General features: G+C 35.0%; 1 protein-coding gene across 1 annotated transcript in view; it reads left to right on the top strand.

The window, feature by feature from the left end:
• Window positions 1–3,644: 3,644 nt before the first annotated feature.
• Window positions 3,645–23,076, top strand: part of LOC123547236 (peroxidase mlt-7-like) — a 34,951-nt gene continuing 15,519 nt past the window's right edge. Inside the window, exons 1-5 of the mRNA XM_053551514.1 lie at window positions 3,645–3,783; window positions 13,383–13,708; window positions 16,888–17,017; window positions 18,012–18,241; window positions 19,888–20,079. Coding sequence (XP_053407489.1) covers window positions 13,387–13,708; window positions 16,888–17,017; window positions 18,012–18,241; window positions 19,888–20,079 — 874 coding nt within the window. The 5' untranslated portion in view covers window positions 3,645–3,783; window positions 13,383–13,386. The remainder of the gene's footprint in view (window positions 3,784–13,382; window positions 13,709–16,887; window positions 17,018–18,011; window positions 18,242–19,887; window positions 20,080–23,076) is intronic.

Genomic DNA, 23,076 nt, shown 5'->3' with positions numbered 1-23,076 from the left:
TACTCCAAATATATTGCTATTCTGATATAGTTTTGCAATAATTTTGATATAATTTAGAACTTTTACAATATAACTTACAAATAACTATAAACAGAACTAAGAGTTATCGTAAGTAGATAACAAGTACTGATGAAAATGTCGTTTAGATTCCTCTTTGTCACCTAAACACATGCCAAGAGAAGAATATATGACTGAAATTTAAGATAAGATATTAGGTTTTCTGCTTTCAATTAATAGTATTTGGGACTTTAACATATAAACAGAGTGTTGCATTTCCGTGTCGCTTTAAACAAAATCAGGATAGGAATTCTTACATACATGTATATTTATTACAGTGGAAATTATTTACCATAGAAAAAACTGAAATGAATACGCTTTCTACAAAAGTGTTAAATCGCTAGACATTTCAAAACAAAGAAGTAACGAAAAGCTGTTTGTAAAATACGTGAACTCTCTTTGATGGTCTGTCCCATTTTAAGTCAAGAGAAATTGTTTCAGTCTAGAGGTCACTGTTACCTCGAGCTTAGCCAAAGTACCACAAAAAGAGGTTTCATCTACTGACCACAGAAAATCATATTATGAAGTCTGGTGAGTGGGACGTAAAACATTCCTCATTTATTGAGAGAAAATCGTTTTCAGTCTCGAAATCACTGCGACCTTAACATTTGACCTTCAAAATGATAGAGGTCATCTACTACACAAAGGTAATCATACTGCGAAGTTTGATGACTGTACAAAGTATTCTTCAGATACTGCACAGAATCTGTTTTCAGTCTTAATGTCGCTGTGACCTTGACCTTTGATCTACCTATTCTCGGAACAACAAGGAAAATTTTCTGACCACAGACGGTCACCAAATATAGTTTAATGACTGTAGGTTAAAGCGTTCTGTGCTAAGTTTGATAGCTTTTGTTTGGAGCTGAACCATTTTCAGTCTGACGACAATTGTGCTCTTGACCTTTGATTTACTGATCTCCAAAAAAAGGGTCATCTACTAACCACAGGCAAAACTCATGTATTTTGGTCAATGTGAGAGCAAGCATGCTCTCCAGTTATTAATCGGGAACCAAATGATCTATCTGTCAACCGACCGAAGAACGGAAGGACCGACGGAATGACTATAAAACAATATTATGTTATTCCTTTCAGTCAAGTTAAGGTTGCATAAAGTAGTGCCATATGCACTTGTTCCCCCTTTTTTTTTGCATACGCCAACTCAAATGTTCCTCAGTTTAAACCATTAATTTCAAATCCTTTATTCAAGTATGTCATTATACTTTACAATAGACAGCCTTCGCAATTCATCATAAAAATGACAATACTGAGTGCATATCCGGGATTGAGCTCTATTTCAGTGTATCCGGGGTCGTGCATAATGAAAAGTAGAAACCTAGGTGAGAATATCGCGTTGCATATTTATTTCACTAGACGCCATCCAAAGCTAACGATTTTTAAATATGATATGAAATATTTTGATTTTTTGTTACGTAAACTTTAGAAGGTTATTAAAGATTTGATAGTGACATAAAATTGAATATTATATAAATGGAATTCCCATACGCCTATTTCCATCTGGAGTGCCATATAGATGGTAGCATTCTCTCAAAGTAGCTTTTCTGCTTTTCGTGGAATGTTTTGTTTTTCTTATCAAAAAGTAAGATATAGTTAAGATCAAAAGACTTTTAAATACCAGAACTGTGCACTCAAATAATACTCTCAACCAAGAAGAAGTTCAGTAATTGCTGGAATCAATTACATTAACGAGTACCAGGCCTCTCTTATTATACATGTATTTAACTATCTCACCATCAGCCTTTTAAAGCTGTGTCAGAGACTTGAAAAGCCACCCGTACTTGGAAACATGTCAGAATACCCAGTCATTTTATTCTGACACTGGTATGATCGGTTCTAAAACTATCCTGTGTATGCTTGACACCAAGCAAGGAAGGTACTTGTAGAGTTTTTATAATATCTTCGGTTTGACCCGGCCAGAGATCGAACTCCTTCCGCTCGCACGAGAGGCGGACAAACAAAGATTATTGCACTGAAATGATACTTTATACTAAACTAGGAGCGTGTGTAAAACATGAACAATACTTGTTTTCCCAGGTATTTAGAAATACAAGGTTGAAGTAAATGTGTAAACGCACTAAGAAAGATATATGGATAATTTTCATTTAGCCTTTAGCCTGCTAAATTCCTTATATGGACTGGTCCATCATTCAATTTGGGCAATACCATTTATTATTTGAAGGGGTGTTCGCTGAAAATTTACTGACTAAACAGCGAACAGTGCAGACCATGATCTTGGTCTGCACTGGTCGCAAAGGCAGAATCACTTGCCACCAGCAAACTAAAAGTTAAAGATATAAACATATGCACTTCAAAGGTATATATCCATCAAAATCATCAAATAAATGTGGTGATGAAGTCTATGCAATAATCTCTATATACATAATAAAATATATTTTAAAACATCAAAGGACTTTAACTTACTGGAGAAAATGTCCGCCCTGAAACCTGTAGAATAATCATTACTAAGTTCGATACTGAATTCATTCAAATCCCATCAATAGTAAAGTAGAGGTAAACTGGACAAATATCCACTTAATGAATAACCCAAACAGAATGTACTGACGGTATGCACAACTAAGCTTACCAATCAATCTAACGGAATTTGGAGAAAGGAAGCGCGGCAAGAACGTCCATGTAGACATTTTTTTATATAAAATCAAAGAGCTTAACTTAGTGAAAAAGTCATTCAAATGTTTGCACAACAAGACGCAACTGCTCATTTCTACAGTTAGTTAAGATGTAGTCCATAACTCGGCAAAAATAGTCTAAGCGAAATATGTCAACGATATGATATATAGGTTCTATAGCATTTGCTTCTATGATGTTTCAACTGGTCTAGGGCTTTTGAGAAAAAGGACATGGATATATGCAGAATGACATACTGACAGACGGCTTAGACAAAGAAATACGTCTCCCATAGTATCGTGAGGAATATTAAAAAAAGTTAGGCTGAACGGCATCATTAATTTGCAAATGTGTTATTTTAAAGATGGTTTGCATCAAATTTTTTCTTGCTTTTATTATTTATTTCTTTTTCAAAAGGTATCGCATCAAGACCTTCAACATTTAATGAGCCGTTTTTCCACGCGCACCAATATTAGTTTTAGAGATTAGCCACGCGAAAAAAAAAAAGATTTTGCAAAAGTTACTTTGATACAGACTTTTCGACATGGCAGAATAGCACTTTTAGTAAAACCTGATTTGTTGTCGGCACCATTACATTAACTAAACAACAACGTTTAGATTCAATGACCGGCATTACAGAACTATTTAAACACGACCGGCAATGAACAAACCGCAACAGAGGCATTTCCCTATAAAAATCGACAGGTTATGATTTTGAAGATTAGCGGACATGTAAAACACACTTTGGGAAAAGGCGACGATAAATGCCAAGCAAACCAGCATTTAGATCACATATTAGAACTATTCCACCTCTAAGCGCCAAAGTTTGATATTCTCAACACGATAAAAAGAACACGATAAAAAAGACGTATGTTGCAATGTATTGAAAAGCTTTAACCTTAGATTTGAATGAACCTTAAAATGTGTTTCTTCCTGCATCAAATTACAATTTATTTAAAAAGAACTGCGCATTTTTGACTACCCATATGTGTGCAGCAAACCGCGTCAAGCGTAGAGACGCAGCATAAAAGTATATAATATTTCATAATTCATTTCGTCTGGAGTTTTCGGCTAGCTGTCAAGGTACGTTTCTCTTTTAATAAAAAAAATTTGTTTTGTAAGTGATAAAATATATATAAGCAAAATCTATAAATATTTTTGAATGTAGTATTTACTAATAAATTTTAAATTATTTTCTTATTTTTACTTAAATCTTAAATATGTATTGTTATTACCAAAACGTATTATATTATGAACTTAATATAATACTAACAACTTATTGACATTCTGATCTTGAAGTTGATTGATATGATTTCTTGACACTCTTGAACTGGTTTGGGGGTTTATTGATATGCATTTTTATGAAAATGACCCCTGATTTTAATTCTTGTTTCGATCCGGTATTTGATAGGTAAACAAACTATTCTCTTAGATTTCGATTTTCGCAACGATACAAGCTTTGAAAATATATTTGTTAACCTACAGGCTTAGTCTACTGGCGGCATTTCGTTCTGCCTTTTCTTTTCCGACCAGTGCAGACAAAGCTCAGCAGGCACTGTTCGCTATTTAGTCAGTAAATTTTCAGTGTATTCGAATAATAAACAGTACTACCCAAACTGAATGATGGACAAGTCCATTTAAGAAATTTAGCAAACTAAAGGTTAAAATGATGTTCGATACTTGATTGGATACGATAGAATTATCCTAGGATCCATGTGTAACATTGCCTACGTAATAACCTTTATATTTAGACTGGGTTGATTATTTCTTGCATTAAATGAATTACTGTGAAATCAGTTATTTTCGTGAGAACGTGCTTACGTGGTTTTGGTTAAATGGTTATTTAGTTGGGACATCAATTCCTGTATTTCTGCTTTGAACATAAGATTGGTGGGAATTTTATTTGTTCGCTGGGATATGATGTTGTAGATTGACACAACCACGTGATCAACGAAAATTACTCCGCTTACAAATGTTAATGATGTTACGGTATAGGATTTTATTTTGTAATCAGGAAGACACTATGTAAAGCACCGTTAAACGTGTTTATTATATAAATCTGTATAATATATAATGTAAGAAAGTATATAGGCGACCGGGTAGCTAAGTTGGTAGAGCATCAGAACGGTATTCCGGGGCCCCGGGTTCCAATCCCGGTCTAGCTGCACATTTTTCTGACCCTGTATCACTTGGCGCTCCACGTGGCAAGACTTTTTTCTTCGTCCTTATTAGCTCTCCGGTAACACGGATTCAAACTTCAGATTTTGGTTTTTTACCAAATCAAAGGAAAAAAAACCTCTCCGTTTACTGGGACAAGGGGGATAATACAATATGTGAGCAAATTACATGTAATAATTTATAATTTTGTGAGATTTGGTAATTCAAGCTCAAAATTTTTTTGAATTATCCGGAATAAAGCCAGTAATTCGGTTGAAAATGTACTTTCATGGTGTAGCTGAAAGAAGTTCAAAGTAAATATATCCTAATTATCTCATTTTCTTGCGCAAAGTCGTGAAGAACGAGTGTTTCAACCACACTTTTCACTGCTAGAATACATTCTGCATCAAATGAGATGGTTTTCTCTCTGTTAAAACACTCTTACGTAAGAATGACGTCACGTTAACATGCGGTGACGTCAATGTTTTTGTTGCGACCAAGAAAGAGTGCTATTTTAGATTAAAGGCATATAAGAATCGAAATCATTTATAGCAAAACCGTGTTTTACTATTTAAACACTCGGGCGGTAATACGTCGTACAAATAATTTCACTCGGGCTGCACCCTCGTGAAATTATTATGCCCGACGTGTAACCACCCATCGTGCATAAATAGTGTTAAAGCACTCTTTTGCTATGAATTATTTTTTAAATAAGAGAATGAAACAAATGCAATGCCACTAAGTACAATTAATGAAAAACTAAAAAACTAAAACTAAAAGAGAGAATGTGTAGGAAATAATTAATATAAGTGTAGTTAAGAATGACTTTTCATGAAACTTACAATATCTGAGAACACATGCATGAATGGGGAAGGATGATCAGTATATACCAATGACTGATATTGTAGATGGTGGTGGTCAGACAAAAAATGCACAAATCAGGAAATAAGGAAACGAGCAGCCATAACACCATCCTTCCCTCTGAGGCTATCTAACACCTTACATGGTACGCCCAGGGGGTTGATTTAGAGGTTTAGACCCCCTGGTTAAAGGTGCCACCACTTATTATTTAAACAAAATTATACACACTACCCCATGGGGTTACAATACCCACGGAGCATGTAACATGTAAAATAGGTTTGATTATTGTCGCAATGTATTTTAACCTTGTACCAAAATGCGATTATATCCATTATGTACATTGAATTACTTTTTGTTTACATTGTTTTTAAGTAATTGATGTTTTTCATATTTCTGATGTCCTTGACGTGTTGTCATGAGAATTAAACCTTTGAAATAGTTTCAAAACGAATAAAAATAAATGAGTAAACTAAAATTCCATGAACGCCCACTCCCTTTTACTTTAATGTATCCTAAAATGCGTTTATTTTGGTTTTCAAGTTTAGTTCCGCCAGATATTATTTTCATCACCTGGCGTTTGCATCAAGCTATTGTACTGCTTGTAATATTATCTTACCTGTTACCGTCTTGCCCATAGCTGCTACAGACGCACATGTTACAAGGTATAAATACATCGCGACAAAAAATGTAAAAACTATGACGAATATCTATTTTTGGTCATGAAAAGAAAGGTTGTGGAAAAAAAATTTAGAATTAACAACAGCATGGTATCTTCAGATTTCTTTACTTTATATAGTATTGCCATTTTACCAGAAAATCTTATAAAAGATTTCCCTAATTCAAGACATGTAATTTGCAGCCGAGTTTTTTTTTCATTAGTAGCATAAACTATATTCACAAATTCTTCTTCTTTCATCGTCTTACAGATTCAATTTTTAGCTCACCTAAGTTTGTGATCGCTCGATGTCCGGCGTCTGTCTGTCGTCTGTCAACATTTAGCTTGTGTATGCGATAGAGGCTGTATTCTGCAACTGGTCTTCATGAAATTTTGTCAGAATGATCACCTTGATGGAATCAAGGCCAAGTTTGAAAATGGGTCATCTGAGGTGAAAAACTAGGTCAATAGGTCAAATCAAAGAAAAGCCTTGTGTATGTGATAGAGGCTGCATTTTTCAATTGATCTTCATGAAATTTGGTCAGAATGATTGCCTTGATAAAATCTAGGTCAAGTTTGAATATGGGTCATCTATGGTCAAAAACTAGGTCACTAGGTCATTTCTAAGAAAATACTTTTTTAAACTCAAGAGACCACATTTTTGGTCCAATCTTAATGAAAATTGGCCAGAATATTTGTTTCCATGAAATTACTAGGTCAAACATGTTTACACTGTTATGGTGTGTTTCTCAGGTGAGCGACCTAGGGCCATCTTGGCCCTCTTGTTTTTGTAACCAAGTTAACAAAGCCCTCTCTTGACAGGTAAAAGTAGACATTAGTGCCTAAAAGTTAAAGTAAAGAAACATATGATTTAAAGTAAACCAAGTGTGGCTGTTGACACAAAGCATTTAAGTCCAAATTGGACGCAGAAATCTTATTTGACTGCTTGTCATAATGCTTTTTTAAACGTACACTTATTTAATTCCCGTGACATCTGGTTTGCAGATAGCCCTACCTATGTTATCTTTGAAATATGTTTTCCTCATCATACATAAGATATAAAATACTCTCCAATCACACTGGATAACCGGCTATCCTGACGCCCGCTGGAAATGTAACCAGCTGGAAATGTAACCCAGCTGTAAATCGATAGGTAAAGTTTTTCATTTATTTCTATTAAAACGAAGCCAATTCTTGCAAATCAACTCGACAGTTTTGTCAAGGAATGACCATGGCTTACATTTACAATTTCTGGGCCAAATACGATCGTTATGTGTTGAGATATTCGCTAACAATTTCTTCAGTTTGAAAAATCAAGCAAAAATCCAAAGTTTTGCGCAAATTGTTTTGTTTATGAACAACCTGTGAAAACTTCTATCACCTGGTTTAACAGATGTGTCCTTTTGGAACACCTGTGTGAAGTTTCCGGGTTCTACGTTATTCTTGAAAAAGTATATTAGCCGTTAAATAGGCATGGTCGAAAAAAAGGACTGTCGAAAACGGCCGCTGTATTTGAAATAGGCAGTCGTTGAAGTCAGCTGACGGCTATCGAGAATACAGCTGTATAAAAGTAAAAACTGTCTTGTAGACATGTTATATGCCCCGTTGTGTCTCTTCTTTATGCATATTTTGTATCTGTGTAGTGTTTTTGCGATTTCTTTCATCTTTCATTTGTGTAAAATATGTATACTTGCAGTCAGTAAACAGTTTGTATATACATATGTATGGTCCTTATTGCCATGTCGAGTAATTCTGGTTGATTTCATTATCATTGTTTAGTGGTTCAGAGTCTAGAAGTTGCTTTGTTCCTTTCGTCCGTCCGTCCGTCGCCCGCCCGCAATGTCTTGTCCGGGCTCTGATTCTACATGCATGGACTGATTTTTAAGTATTTATTTTTAAACTTCAAACATGTGTTACCGATGATACAAGTATTAGTGAGGCCCATTCATTAATGACCACCTCCAATGTCAAAACCTTTAACACAGAGCTATAAATAAGTATTTTGTGTCAGGCTGGCAATTCCTACATGCATAGACAAAATTTCAAATATATTGTGTCGTATAGTAGAACTTTTATTTTTATGCGGTTTTATTTGATAGCTGACTGTGTAAGATCGTAAACAAGCAAAGAAGAGTTCCGATCTACCTTGTTATATGTTAATTAGAGCTACATGTGGCTGCCATGTTAAGAAATAACTGATTAACAGTCATGTGACATTTTGCAAAGTTCTGCTCATTTAGATTTGAAACAATCGTTTTCAATCGTTTGCCTCTATACATCAACAACTTGCAGTTTTAGACCATGAATAAGCTGGTATTTGTTGAAAAGGTATTTATGAATAAAACAAAATGGCAGATTTACATTAGGAGCAATTAAATAATTATGTATGAGCAAATAAGATTATACACCTATCAAGCACCGCACTAAGAACACTTTTCAAAACAAGAACGGACATTTGAGATTCATTAAAGACACTGAATTCTTCAAACGAAATACAAAGGACTGACGACCAGAAGCAATCATTTGCACTTGCAAAACCCGAAGTAAAATTACATTGTACTTTCTGTAGTAGCCCGGAGGCACCTGTAGTGGTTTTCCTCCACCATCAAAAGCTGACAAAATGGCAATATGTACTATATTGCTTCGGTGTAACTGCAAAAAAATATATGGTTGGCTTTCGCATGGCGGAAAAATGGCCAGAATGCGTGAACTAGGTTAAAATTCAGCCCGGGTGTGAAGGAATATAGTCCTTAAGCCTCTTGAAATGAAAGTGCCATTTAAAAAAATAATAACGTTTCCGTCAAATCACTGCCAGTAATACTTTTTACATACAAAAGTATTCAAAATCATCGGAGTTAATGGATAGTCTATAAATGTTAACATCCGAGTTCAACAACAGCACTAGTGGCCGTTTTTGGCAGTCTTTTTTCTCGACCATGCCTATTTAACGGCTAATATATTTTTTCAGGAATAACGTAGAACCCGGAAACTTTACACAGGTGTTCCGAAAGGACACATCTGTTAAACCAGATGATAAAAGTTTTCATAGGTTGTTCATAAACAAAACAATTTGCACAGAACTTTGGATTTTTGCTCGTTTTTTTTCAAACTGAAAACATTGTTAGCAAATATCTCAAAACGTAACGATCGTATTTGACCCAGAAATTGTAAATGTAAGCCATGGTCATTCCTTGACAAAACTGTCGAGTTGATTTGCAAGAATTGGCTTCGTTTTAATAGAAATAAATGAAAAACTTTACCTACCAATTTACAGCTGGGTGTCATTTCCAGCTGGTTTACATTTCCAGCGGGAGTCAGGATAACCGGTTATCCAGTGTGCAATAGTTACGGAGAAACTTTGCCTTTCAATTATCTGACCTTTCACCCAGTATTTAACCATTTTCCTTTCAATCAGTGTCATACAGGTGAAAGTTTGGGTGAATATGGAGGGAACCCGCTGGTCCTGTAAACACTTATGTACAAAATCGCTCTTGTGTGCCGATGCATTGTCATGAATAATACATCGCGATGTTTAGGTTATTAATAATTGAGCCGCGCCACGGGAAAAGAAAGATAGTGGCTTTGCGACCAGCATGGATCCAGACCAGCCTGCGCATCCGCGCAGTCTGGTCAGGATCCATGCTGTTCGCTAACAGTTTCTCTAGTTGCAATAGGCTTTAAAAGTGAACAACATGGATCCTGACCAGACTGCGCGGATGCGCAGGCTGGTCTGGATCCATGCTGGTCGCAAACGCACTATGTTGGTTTTCTCATGGCGCGGCTCATATAATTCCTAACAATAGGCTGTTCTTGCTCGATTAATCAGTAATACCTATTTTAGAGATTTCCAGTTTAAAAACTAACCGTTTGAAAACTATGGCATACCTTTTCTTAGTGCACCGCGCAAGTCCTTTTCTAAGTACTTTAGATGTGCTCTAGCATAAAGTCATATTTATTACTCCAATGGCAGACACACTGTGATTTAGTCCAATCGGACAAACGAAACACTCATTTAAAGACCGTTCCTTCTCAAAGCCCTGCTTTGAAGATTTTTTTGCTATCCAGATTCGACAGGCACTTAATAAGTACAGTTTTATAGATCTACATGCTTTTCTTACAGATTTATTACATGTAATGCATATCAACATAAGCAGTTCTGTGATTTAAATACTAATTGCCTTTTGTTTAAACAACGTTTCCCGGTTACCGTAGTAAATTGTAGTACATACTAGCTACCATCAGGAGAGGACAACTGGCTTGCCCTCCGCCGGTATGTTTGCTCAATATTCGTCCACAAAAGTCGATACAACTTTAAAAGATGTCAGGCATTGTTTTTTATAAAATAAGGTATGGTGTTAATTGACTATTAGGAAATAACACATGTTTTAATTGTTGCTGATTGTTAAAAATGTAACAAAATCGCGATCCTTTCGTGACTTAAGAAACACAAGAGTTTGAAGAAACATTGACTTTGACTGCTAATTAACAGACATGTTTACACTGCTCCTTAACAATAGTAATGGTGGGCGTTAAGAACTATTCACAAGATCACATTCAATTGAGCCGTGCCATGAGAAAACCAACATAGTGGGTATGCGACCAGCATGGATCCAGACCAGCCTGCGCATCCGCGCAGTCTGGTCAGGCTCCGTGCTGTTCGCTTTTAAAGCCTATTGGAATTGGAGAAACTATTAGCGAACAGCATGGATCCTGACCAGACTGCGCGGATGCGCAGGCTGGTCTGGATCCATGCTGTTCGCATACCCACTATGTTGGTTTTCCCATGGCACGGCTCAGTTGGTTTAAAGGGCAAAGAGTATTTGCAACTGACCTTTCGAGTTTCAGCCAAACTGTGTTTCCTTATGTTTTTTTTTGTTTTCAAGAACTAGCACCATCCCCTCCCAAATAGCTACTCTGATACGACAACACTCAAGTTTTCTTCTCTTTTTTTCAAAACATATATGAACCGTACCATGAGAAAACCAACATAGCATCCGCAAAGTCTGGTCAGGATCCATGTTGTTCGCTTTCAAAGCCTATTGCAATTAGAGAAACCGTTAGCGATCAACATGGATCCTGACCAGACTGCGCAGATGCGCAGGCTTGTCTGGATCCATGCTGGTAGCAAATGCACTATGTTGTTTTTCTCATGGTGCGGCTCCATTATGTAGATCCTTTTGAAGCAGCCAACTCAGCTTGAGTCTGTACATGAAAGGTAATGAAAAGTGCAATATACTTCACATGCCCTGGCACTGGCATAAGTTGAATTCTATCATAGTAATATTGGATGCAGTCCTTGATCCAAAAGAACCAGAAAAGGCATGGAAAAACACTGAAAATTATCAGTTTAATTCTAATGTTTTACGGTAAGGGACTTTAAATAAACGAAGGGTCGTATAGATGATCTCTAGATTTTGTTAACATGAGTTATTTTGGTATATAAAGGTATAATATAATTTAATAATATAACTGATGATTATGTATGCAAGGTATCCAGAGTTTCGTAAAATATCATTTTTATGTAATAGGACTTTTGATAAGATTGTAAAAGGCAGGTGTCAGACACGTACTGTAATTTAATGGATTCTCATTCAGCGAAATATGTAAAAATGCTTAGATTTTAAGGATAATTCAAACAGCGCGATTTACTGAATTTTTAAATATTTTGAAAAAATATCAACCGTCGGTTAGACAAACAAAACATTGTCAGATTTTCTCTGTGCTTTAGCACATCAACGATGCTTAAATTAATTTCGTATTATAAGATGTGAATGTTTATTTATCTGTTTTAAATAAAAACAAAAAGACAGATGTGTAAGATCTTCAGCAAGATGACCGCATTTGAGCCGCGCCGTGAGAAAACCAATATAGTGCATTTGCGACCAGCTTGGATCCAGACCAGACTGCGCATGCTGTTCGCTTTCAAAGCCTATTGTAATTAGAGAAACCGTTAGTGAACAGCATGGATCCTGACCAGACTGCGCAGATGTGCAGGCTGGTCTGTATCCATGCTGGTCGCAAATGCACTTGGTTGGTTTTCTCATGGCGCGACTCATTTTAGGTTTAGCACTACTATGTTAGACTAGGTTATTAACTCCAAATAACATTCCTAATTGCAAATAAAGCCAAACAATTAAACGTTTTGCAATTACAAGAAAATGTTCCAGTATATATTCTAATATGCTTTTCTCTGTTAAAACACTCTTACGCTAGAATGACGTCACGTTAACGTGCGATGACGTCAAAGGTTTTGTTGCGACCACGAAAGGGCGCTTCTATATTTTATCTAATGTTTTAGATTACGGGCATATTAGAATCGAAATAATTTATAGCACACTCGTGCTTTAACACTATTTATGCACTCGGGTGGTAATACGTCGTTCAAATAATTTCACTCGGACTGCGCCCTCGTGAAATTATTACGCCCGACGTATAACCACCCATCGTGCATAAACAGTGTTAAAGCACTCTTTTGCTATAAATTATTTCTTAAATAAATAAAGGATTTAAATCTTAATATGACTGCTTTTAATAATTATAGAATTCATGAAGTGGACTTGCTATGTCTTCTATACGTTGTAAAAACAGACAACATGGTTCTTTTAAGAAACATACTGACTAAATCGCTGAGCTTTCTTAACACTTTTAAAGTAAGTTGCAAAAGTGAATGGCGGGCTAGTGGTTAAATAAAAAGCCATATAATTTTGATTGTTCTTCCGTATTTCTTTATAAGATCCCTTGGTTTTCACATCATGCAGAATTAAGAGGTAATGAGAAAATTCCTCGAAATCCTTGTCAATTCTTTTACGGATTTGCCGGATCAAGTTGTGGACACGCAGTTTTTTATTTATTAAGATATAGTATGTTCTAAACGTTACTTGCATCTATATAAAATTGCAGTTTCTTTCTTTTTTCAATGCTACCTAAATAAAAAATGTATATAGTTAATTTCTAAATTTTTGAAATGCTGTAAGTTGAAATGACATAGTTTCTTATAATTTGTTTTCAGAGTGATGCGGTTCCTTGTATTTAGTTTGGCATTTTGTGCCATTTTTACCTACTGTTTGGCAAATCGTCCAAAACACGATGTTTCTGAAGACAACTACTTAGAACTTGTCCGAGAGATTGAAGACGAGATTGCGAAGGAAAATGAGCTGAAGCATGAAGCAAGAGAGAAAGACAATTTAGAACAAGCGAGAGAGGAAAATGGTCAGGAAAAAGCAATAGTTGGAAACTACGATGAACCACCATACACTGATAAGGAAATAAGCTATCTACAACTTGCTAGAGAAGTTTCCGATCAATACATGGAGGAGATTCGGAGAGAGAATGAAGGTAACCATAAAGTATGATAGACGTACAAGGTTTACAAAAGTAATGTCAAATGTAATGCCGCCGTAAGGTAGTTCTGCACGTTCGGTTCACATTTTTCCTTCAATGTATATTGGATTAAACTTGAAGTTTTCATGACTTCAGAATATTCTAAGAAAAGTGGGCAAATAAAAACATATGGTCGCATGCATGATTATTTGCTAGATTGATGAAAAATGGATCTCAAACAAGTTTTTATAATGGGAGTCCATGGGAAAATCACAATTTTGACGACATTTTTGTGAATAGTTTTTTTACTCTTTATACTATTTTGAAAGAAAATGTGTAGGTCCGTGTGTTTGTTGGTTTTTTTTTTTTTTTTATTTTTTGCAATTATTAAAGAGATTCGTACATTTTATGTTGATTTTTAGACATTATTTAGACTTATTGATTGTGTGAAATCTTTAAATGAAGTATTTTATCTTAAGATAGAAGATAGAAAGGTTGCCGTTTAAATACATTTACACAAGGATTGACATTATTCATAAAATGATTTTCGTTTCCATACATATGCCGGGTACGGGGCTTTATTCTATGGTTTATGGATGAATGACGTTACGCCATCACTTCCGTGTTTCAAACGTGCAGATCTCCCTTAACAACAAAGTGCTTATAGTTGACCTTTGTTTATGCCACAAGAAAATAGGTTTAAAATGGCAAATTTCACACCGAGTAGTCTGAGCCTCTCAGTTTGCCTGCAACGAAAAGAAAGTTAACATCTTTAAAAAAGAATTTGAAGTGTTGTGTGGACTGTAAAATACGTAGCCGGTCGAGTAAATATTTGATTATGCAATAACATTTAATGTGAAATACCTTGCTAAATGATAATACATTACATTTATCAAGGGCGTGTGATCATGTTGAGGGTTTCAATAAACATAATCAATATATTACAAATTAGCTTCTTCAGCAAGGTTACCGTTGTTATAAATTAGGTAAATGCTTTGCTAGATTATACTAAGCAAATTATAAACACTTTTGCAAGAAGGTATAACAAACCCGATTTTGATGGGGATGTGGCTTACAAACTTCGTAAGATGTTGGGCCAATGCAATTTTCCAATTGTATTTTAGTAAATTTATAAAACGTTTTATTAAAAGAGATTACAACGCAGCTGTTTTGAGACACACCGCATGTTTGGTGTTCAGCTCTTTTACAGTTGGGCGCTACGCTTTCCTCTTTGATTGGATCTGACAAACCAGATGGTGGACTATGATAGGTAGTTCTTAAATCCTACCGAGACTTAACTATTTCGATTTCTGTCTTCTGGCCTGTTTCATCGGGCCATTAAGGGTGTTTCGCTTGTTTTTGGTTCTTAAGGATTACATTTGATATAAATTTACAAGAGCAGTGTTTTGTTTTACATAACATGCATTCTTTTGCCGTTGTGCGTGTTAGGGATTCATCCGGTGGAGATAACGTTTATTTACGTTGTCCTGTGAGTTAGTGAACAGGGCGGCGGTAAGGGCCTGTGGTAAGAGGGGCCATGAGCACCATAAACTGGTTTAAGCTTCCTAGTGGTGGTTTTGCCGCTAACTGGTCCAAGGCAGTGCCCCATTGTGTTCCTTCAATTGTTCGGTTTGTTAAAGTGTGTTTGCTTTGTATATGTGTTGGTCGTGTGCATGTCCGCGTGCATGGTTAAGGTTTGGCCATGTGTTTGGAACGTGGTTTTGCTTGTTGGATATTTATCCTTTTTTCTCCCCAACTGAACAGTCTTCCTTGTTTTCTTTCCCCTCTCCAAAATACCCAATCCCAATCCCACCTTCTTTCCCCCGTCACTATTTTCATACTTTTTAAGCAACACGTCTAAAATATATTTTCGCTACAGTTTCAAATTGTGGCTGGCCGACTTACAGATGTGTAGCTCTGGTTGTGTTTGATGTGTTCTGTGCCTCCAGGAAAACTGCCCTTACCCTTTTTAAAAAGATTTTGTAATGTCGATCTGGGGGGCATATCTTTTATGTGACACGTACATAAAAATAATTGTGTGAAGGAGGGGGGACTTAAAATATGTGCAAATAACGTTTTTCATGCATAACCTATCGACGTGGTATGAAGCCGATAATTTAAAGATAAGCATTTATCGGTATCAAAAGTAAGTGTGTGAAGTTGGCGAGAAGTTTGACATTCGACATTGAACATTCGATCTCAAAACGACATTGGACATTTGAAGCGTGAAGTTGGCAATAAGTTAAACATTCGACATTGAACATTCGATCTCAGAACGACATTGGACATTGGATACCAGAACGACATTGGACATTCCATTTTAGAACGACATTAGACATTCGAATCCAGAACGACATTGGACATTGAACATCGTTCTGAAATCGATTGTCCAATTTCGTTTAGGTATCAAATGTCGAATGTCGTCCTGAAATCGAATGTCCAATGTCGTTCTGAAATCGAATGTCCAATGTCGTTTTGGTATCAAATGTCGAATGTCGTTCTGAAATCGAATGTCAAATGTCGTTCTGAAATCGAATGTCGAATGTCATTCTGGTATCGAATGTCGTTCTGAAATCGAATGTCCAATGTCGTTCTGGTATCAAAAGTCGAATGTCGTTCTGAAACCGAATGTCGAATGTCGTTCTGCAATCGAATGTCCAATGTTGTTCTGGTATCGAATGTCGAATGTCGTTCTGAAATCGAATGTCGAATGTCGTTCTGGTATCGAATGTCGTTCTGAAATCGGATGTCCAATGTCGTTCTGAAATCGAATGTCGAATGTCATTCTGGTATCGAATGTCCAATGTCGTTCTGGTATCGAATGTCCAATGTCGTTCTGAAATCGAATGTTCAATGTCGAAAGTTTAACTCATTGCCAACTTCACGCTTCAAATGTCTAATGTCGTTCTGAGAACGAATGTTCAATGTCGAATGTCGAACTTCTCGCCAACTTCTCACACTTATCAAAAGTACGTTCTATAGCATATTGGACATTCACTTATTCAGCCTTTCAACGATATCCATATATGTTAATTATCTTTGTTTGTTTTGCGGATGAACCCCGGCCTCGTTTTTTCGGTAACTGATACAGTAAATTTGTTTAATCGGGGGAAGCACTGACAGTATTGTTGGGACAGGTGAACCATTTAAAACGTTTGTTATTTAACCTGTTTAACTACCTATATTTTTATCAGAATCAGAAAATGTTGGTGCAAGAACAGCAAGCGATTCTTTACGCGCTTTCAGTCACCCAAGCCGAAGAACACAGATGCTTGCAGAAGAAAATGAAAGACAGGATGCTGAACTAGAGACTTTGCAGATGCTGTAAGTAATTTGGTACTCAAATCGTTTGCTGTTGTTGTTTCTTGTTTGTTTGTGTGTTTGTTTGTTTTATGTATAGGTCATTGAATTGGCCTTATGTTTAATTATCATCTAATATGTGATATTGTTATTTAATTGTTATATTTGTTTTATAGAATGTTACTATTGATTCTCCAATGTCCAAGCTGCTGTGATATCTAGCTTCTAGCCTGTTTCATCTGGATTCTATGTGGGAAAATCACAATTTTGTTGTCGTTTTAGCGGACAGGTTTATGTTCAACACCTTGCAGACTGTAATGAAACTTTTCACAGTTGTAAATCGACATTTAGTCTACTAAGATCCATTCGCTTTTTTAAAGATCTACCTATGATTTAAGTGATCGGCAAAATTAAATTTCAAGTGGATGTTAAGACATTATTTGAATCCGTTTGCGAATCAACAATTTTAATCTTTTTTTATCTTTAGAAAGAAGTTAATGTCACTTTTTTTTAAATGTTGACATGGGATGTCATTTATACGCAGGATAATTACCCTTGTTATCTGGGCGTTACACCATATACGGTTTATCAAACGTGGTATTTCCATTGATACTGAGACTTTAGAACATTTTTGTGTTTTACTTTTATAAACATGGCTGTTGTTACCAGTATGTCAAATAACATTGTGAAGAGTACGTGTTTTAGGGTTGAAACTCCCGAGTGAGGTGCCAGGCGGTGCACCACTTCTTGATGCTTTATGTCTTTCGTGTTCGTGTTAACCAGCCACACATCATAGATATACTGCTATGAAGTTCGGGTCAAAGGAGGCTGCATTCTTGCAGTGACTTTTCGTATAGGATATATTTATTTTTAGCAAATACATATCATATACCTTGTTTTAAAGTTCGAGAAAGTATTACCGGATTTAGTTACATTTCAGATATACAGATTGTATTTACATTGTAGCTGTTGCAGATATATTCTCTATAAAGGTTATATTTCAATAAACTAATTGCAGAGCTTCGGGTGAAAATTTGCGTATGCGGAACTTGCCAGACCTGACAGCTAAAACCGTTCAAGATGATCCTACATGTAATACAAAGCTTGATTGTGAGGGTAAAAATTTGAACCTGGTTGACGGAAAAGAGTTTCGGACAATTACTGGCACATGCAATAACAAACTTAACTATACCTGGGGCATGGCTGGAGCTCAGCATCGCAGGCTGTTGCCAAATGCCTACAATGATGGTAAGAAAAACAGTATCATTTTTTTCCTGTAAAACGCTCTGTCATCTTAACTGATTTTTGTGTCGTCCATTTTAAATGCAAATCTGGCTAAAATTTCGAAATTTTGATTTTTTAAAGATTCAGTAATACTTCAGTTGGGACAAGTTTTAAAAGTGCTTAAAGCTTATACATAACATATGTACAGACTATCGAGACATTGAAAAAAGGGTTAATTCAGGATCTTGTATATCTATGTTTAACATAAAATTTTTGATGCTCTGTAACAAGTGCATTAAAATTATTCTTTTACTCCTAACGGATGTTTAATAAATTTATATGTCTTATTCGCATTGTATAATACTGAACAGTTGAACAATAAGAGCTGTTTTCAGTTGTATTTCAATCCAAGGCATATAATATGCATTTGGATAAATAGGGTCAACACAAATAATAGAAAAGTCATTAGAATCAAGATGTGCAAAAGAAACATGTCCGACTAAAATGAATTTAATGAAAGGGAGATAACCCCAAAACTACAGATACAAATATAATGACAAAGTTAATTCCTCATAATACAAACTGTTATTTGGAGATAATCCTGTTGCTTAAAAATACAGATGGAATCAAACAGTATTCTCCCTTTAATGATATGTTTGATCCAGTATTTTATCTTATAATACGTATGATCCAATTCAATAAGAGAGGGTCCAAAACATTTACATGTTACACCAGAGATGTGTCACAACTGACTTCCACATAGTCATAATGTTTAATTTCGTACAAAATTAAAGCATGTTAATACTTTTATACATGTTTACAAATACAGTGGTTTTCTCGAACCATCAATACTTAGAAATACAGAATTTGGAGAATGAACTATTTAACCCTTGACATTAAAACTTGAACTATAGAGATACCTCTTGCCATTTTCATTATTTTGTTACTGTTTATGTTGTTGTTGTCAGATGTCCTTAAAGGGCATTGACTTTATCAATAAAACTTGAAACCTGATGCACATACTCAATCAAACCAAATCTGTTGATATATTACCTTGGTTTCAAAGTTATATGTTTTATTGAATCTACTTCTGTTGTTAATACACGAAATTCTTGAAAAATATACTGTTTTCTAATTATAAAGCCTCAAGAAAACAATGTGATTGAGGTCTATAGCGCCCTGCATTTACTTAGAACGTTTGAGAAGACAATCATAGAGATTGCTATCTATATAGCACTCTTCATTTACTAAGAAAGTTTGAGAAGAAAACAATGTGATTGCTATCTATATCACTCTACGTTTACTTAGAAAGTTAGAGAAAACAAAGTTATTCCTCACTATAGCACTCTTCATTTATTTAGAAGGTTAGAGAAAGCAATGTGATTGCTATCTATAGCACTCTTTATTTACATAGAAAGTTTGAGAAAACAATGTGATTGTTATCTTAGCGCTCTTCATTTACTTACAATAAATTAGAAAACAATGTGATTGCTATCTCTACCACTTTGCCTTTACTAAAAACGTTTGAGGAAACAATGTGATTGTTATCTTAGCGCTCTTCATTTACTTACAATAAATTAGAAAACAATGTGATTGCTGTCTCTACCACTTTGCATTTACTAAAAACGTTTGAGGAAACAATGTAATTGCAATACATATATCTTTATTAGGAAAATGGAAAATTCGAAAATTAAGTGTCACCAGTCGACCACGTAAGAAGGTATTTTTACCTTCGGCACGTAAAATCAGCAACGTGGTTCATAAAACAACAAAGCCGAAACCTGAAAACGAGGACTCTATTTCCCTTGGTTTGTTCTACTTCATGCAGTTTATTGATCACGACCTGGCCAAAACAGCTGAAGGTAAGAATTTGACTTCATTGAAAACAGTATCACTTTTTACTATGATTCTCGTGAAAGGTTAGAAATTACTAAATACTTACTATAAGCATATCTATTAGAAAATAAACTGTTGACATATGACTTTTGAAACTTACAGGTATACATAAATGAATCAAGTGTACACTTTCAATGCTAAATACTTTTCCTACATGAAGGGACCCTTGTTTATCGATCAGCTCATACATATTCAATATCCCAAGACAAGTGTTTTTCAGTTTTGATACTGAATAATTTGATATAAGTATTCTGATTCAGTTGTGCAGTTCGTCAATATTACTCAGTAACAAGGTATACACTTCTAAGCCTAAGGCATCTACAAAGCATGGTCAGCTTTTAACGAGAACTTGCAAGAATTATCTCCCTTAATTATTGACTGTGTTAAAGCAATTCCCTTCAAATTGGATTGCCTCCCTTACATTAGCTCAAGTCGTGTCATTCATGACCGAAGTCAATAATTCTTTGTCATGGATTTTGCATTGATCTAATATTTTGCTCTAGGTAATGCACGGAAACAAGGCTCGCATGTTACTCCATAGAAAGCAACAAAACAGTTAGTCAGTTTTTTTTTTATATAAATCATGTTGTTTTATAGATTCATACAGAAGTATTATTCATGTAAAGATATAAAACATTTCTGTAAAAAAACATTATGTTAGCTTATGATTTTGCGAAATTCGTGCTATCATGTAACAGAAAATGAAAACATTTAAATAAATTTCTTTTCTTTTGAAACTTTGAATCCCGCGAAACATTGAAATCCGAAAATTATTTCATTAACGAGCTTTCCCACAAACACATGTATACATACTAGTTTTCCTCGAGAAAAACGAAACTTGTGTGAAGATACATGTATTCCCATTTTGACTGATCGTTCTTGTCCATATAACGGTACTTTTGTTTAACTTTCATGTCTAGAAGTTTGCCTGTTTTAATAAACTAAACAATACTGTATTTGACAGGCAGTGGCAAAGAAAAACCCGAGCAATTTAACAAACTTTAAAAAAAACATACATGTTACTAAAACACGCACACACATGTTTTATTAACTGGTCTTGATCCAAGGTTTTCCATATAAATCAAAGAAAGAAAGAATCTATTGAATTATGAATCAAGTTTCTGATTTTTTTCTGATCAGCGTTGGTGTATGTGTATCATAGAGATCCTAACTCATTTTTTTAAACAATTAGCTCTGATTCATCCTGTCTACTTATTTATAGTGTCTAAGTTACTTGATTATACATATATAAATCAAATATGCCATTCAGATATGTGTTTGTACATACAATACAATTCAATCAGGAAATCAAATTTATCGTGTAAACTGAAATCTTTAGCTGTAAAAGGTGACTGTTTTTCATGTTTCCCACGAACAAAACGGTGGCAAAAATTGTAGGTCGTACTAAAGAGATAATCCTACCGTGCAAATTCATGGAAAGCATGCATTTTTTTTTTCAAGCTTGGATTTCATTTCTAAAATAGACACGACATTGCGCGTCTGTTAATTTCACCCTGTCTTTGCACATCGTAGAAATCATATTGTGTCTTTTGTTTAAATAAATGTACACATTCTCTCCCCCCCCCCCCCCCCCCCCCCCCCCACACACACCCACTCTCACCAGCTTTCAGTGAGCGCCTAACTTGCAAATTACACTATTTCATTAGAAAATTATTCTTTGAAGTAGTTTTTCTTCTGTCGTCGAATGTTTCAATATTCAAAAGATATTTAGCTTTCAGTCGGAAATAATGTAATTTATGTTGATTCGTATTGTTTCCATAAAAAGTTTGGTGAAAAATCAAAGCTCTGTTCAATTCTGTTCTTTTCATTCTTTTCTATATTTTTTTTTACTAATTAGACAATTATGAACGTTATTATTTTAAAAACTATATTGAATCGTACGTCAGTTGTTGGTATATGCAGTTCCGTAAATTAGCACGGTTTAAGTTATATCAGAACTTTAAGAAATCCACAAGATTTTTTTATTTCTTGGTACACTTTGAAGTAAAATGGAAGCAAGAAGCCTTTACCCTATTACACTTAAAATTATATTATTGTATTGTTTATAAAGTCAAGAATACCTACATATGTGATAATAAATTGTCATACTTTGGAAAATCTGATTTATTTGCCTCTAAAGTAGAAGAAATTGAAAAGTTTACTGTTTTTCCCTATATGTTCAATATAAGCGACGGTGATACTTTTAAAACAAAATTGGAAGCAAGAAGATGTTCAGTTAGAATAAATATTTTCACATTAAATTGAAGAGAAAATTGTCATATCTGGTAAAATATTCACAAACCAAAAGACATATTAGAAATTAATCATTACAAATAAATTTCCTATATAATCTATTGCTCAAAGTAATGTCAATAGGGAAACCAATATTGAGTATTGGATAATTTTCAAGGGGGACAACCTACTATAATAAGCCAGTCAAATATAATAAAAGCTGGGGATGGATTCAGTAGCAAACATGATTGAATAGCAAACATTGCACTGTGTAATGCTTTTTCTCTTATCATGCAAGACACAATGGACTCTACCTTTGCGACCAGTGTAGATCATGATAAGTCTGCACATCCGTGACTCCCAGTCAGGCTAACTCATTATTAATTTCGTACCACCATATTTGCCTTGCACTCTAGTGCATCATTGACTGATCCATGTACACCGCCGAATGAACACTTCTGCAGATGTCTCTAAATTGTATTTAATTTTGTGTGTTCGTTTATTTTGGATTTAACGCCGTTTTTAAAGCATTTTTACAGTTATGAAGATCATGGGATATATAAGCTAGTTGTCTTAACTTTTTCATATTATTTATAAAAAAATCAGTAAGACAGTATTTATTTAGTAACTGTTAATGGGAATCATTTTCTCCAAAGAAAGAAGACAATATTTGACAGGAATATAAAAATCAATCTGACTAAAGTACTTGATCTTCTAAACGAAGATCTGAG

Source organism: Mercenaria mercenaria, chromosome 9, assembly GCF_021730395.1.
Source record: "Mercenaria mercenaria strain notata chromosome 9, MADL_Memer_1, whole genome shotgun sequence".
NCBI lineage: Eukaryota > Metazoa > Mollusca > Bivalvia > Venerida > Veneridae > Mercenaria > Mercenaria mercenaria.
Note: the sequence above shows the minus strand (reverse complement) of the source record. Positions and strands in the feature narration are given on the sequence as shown.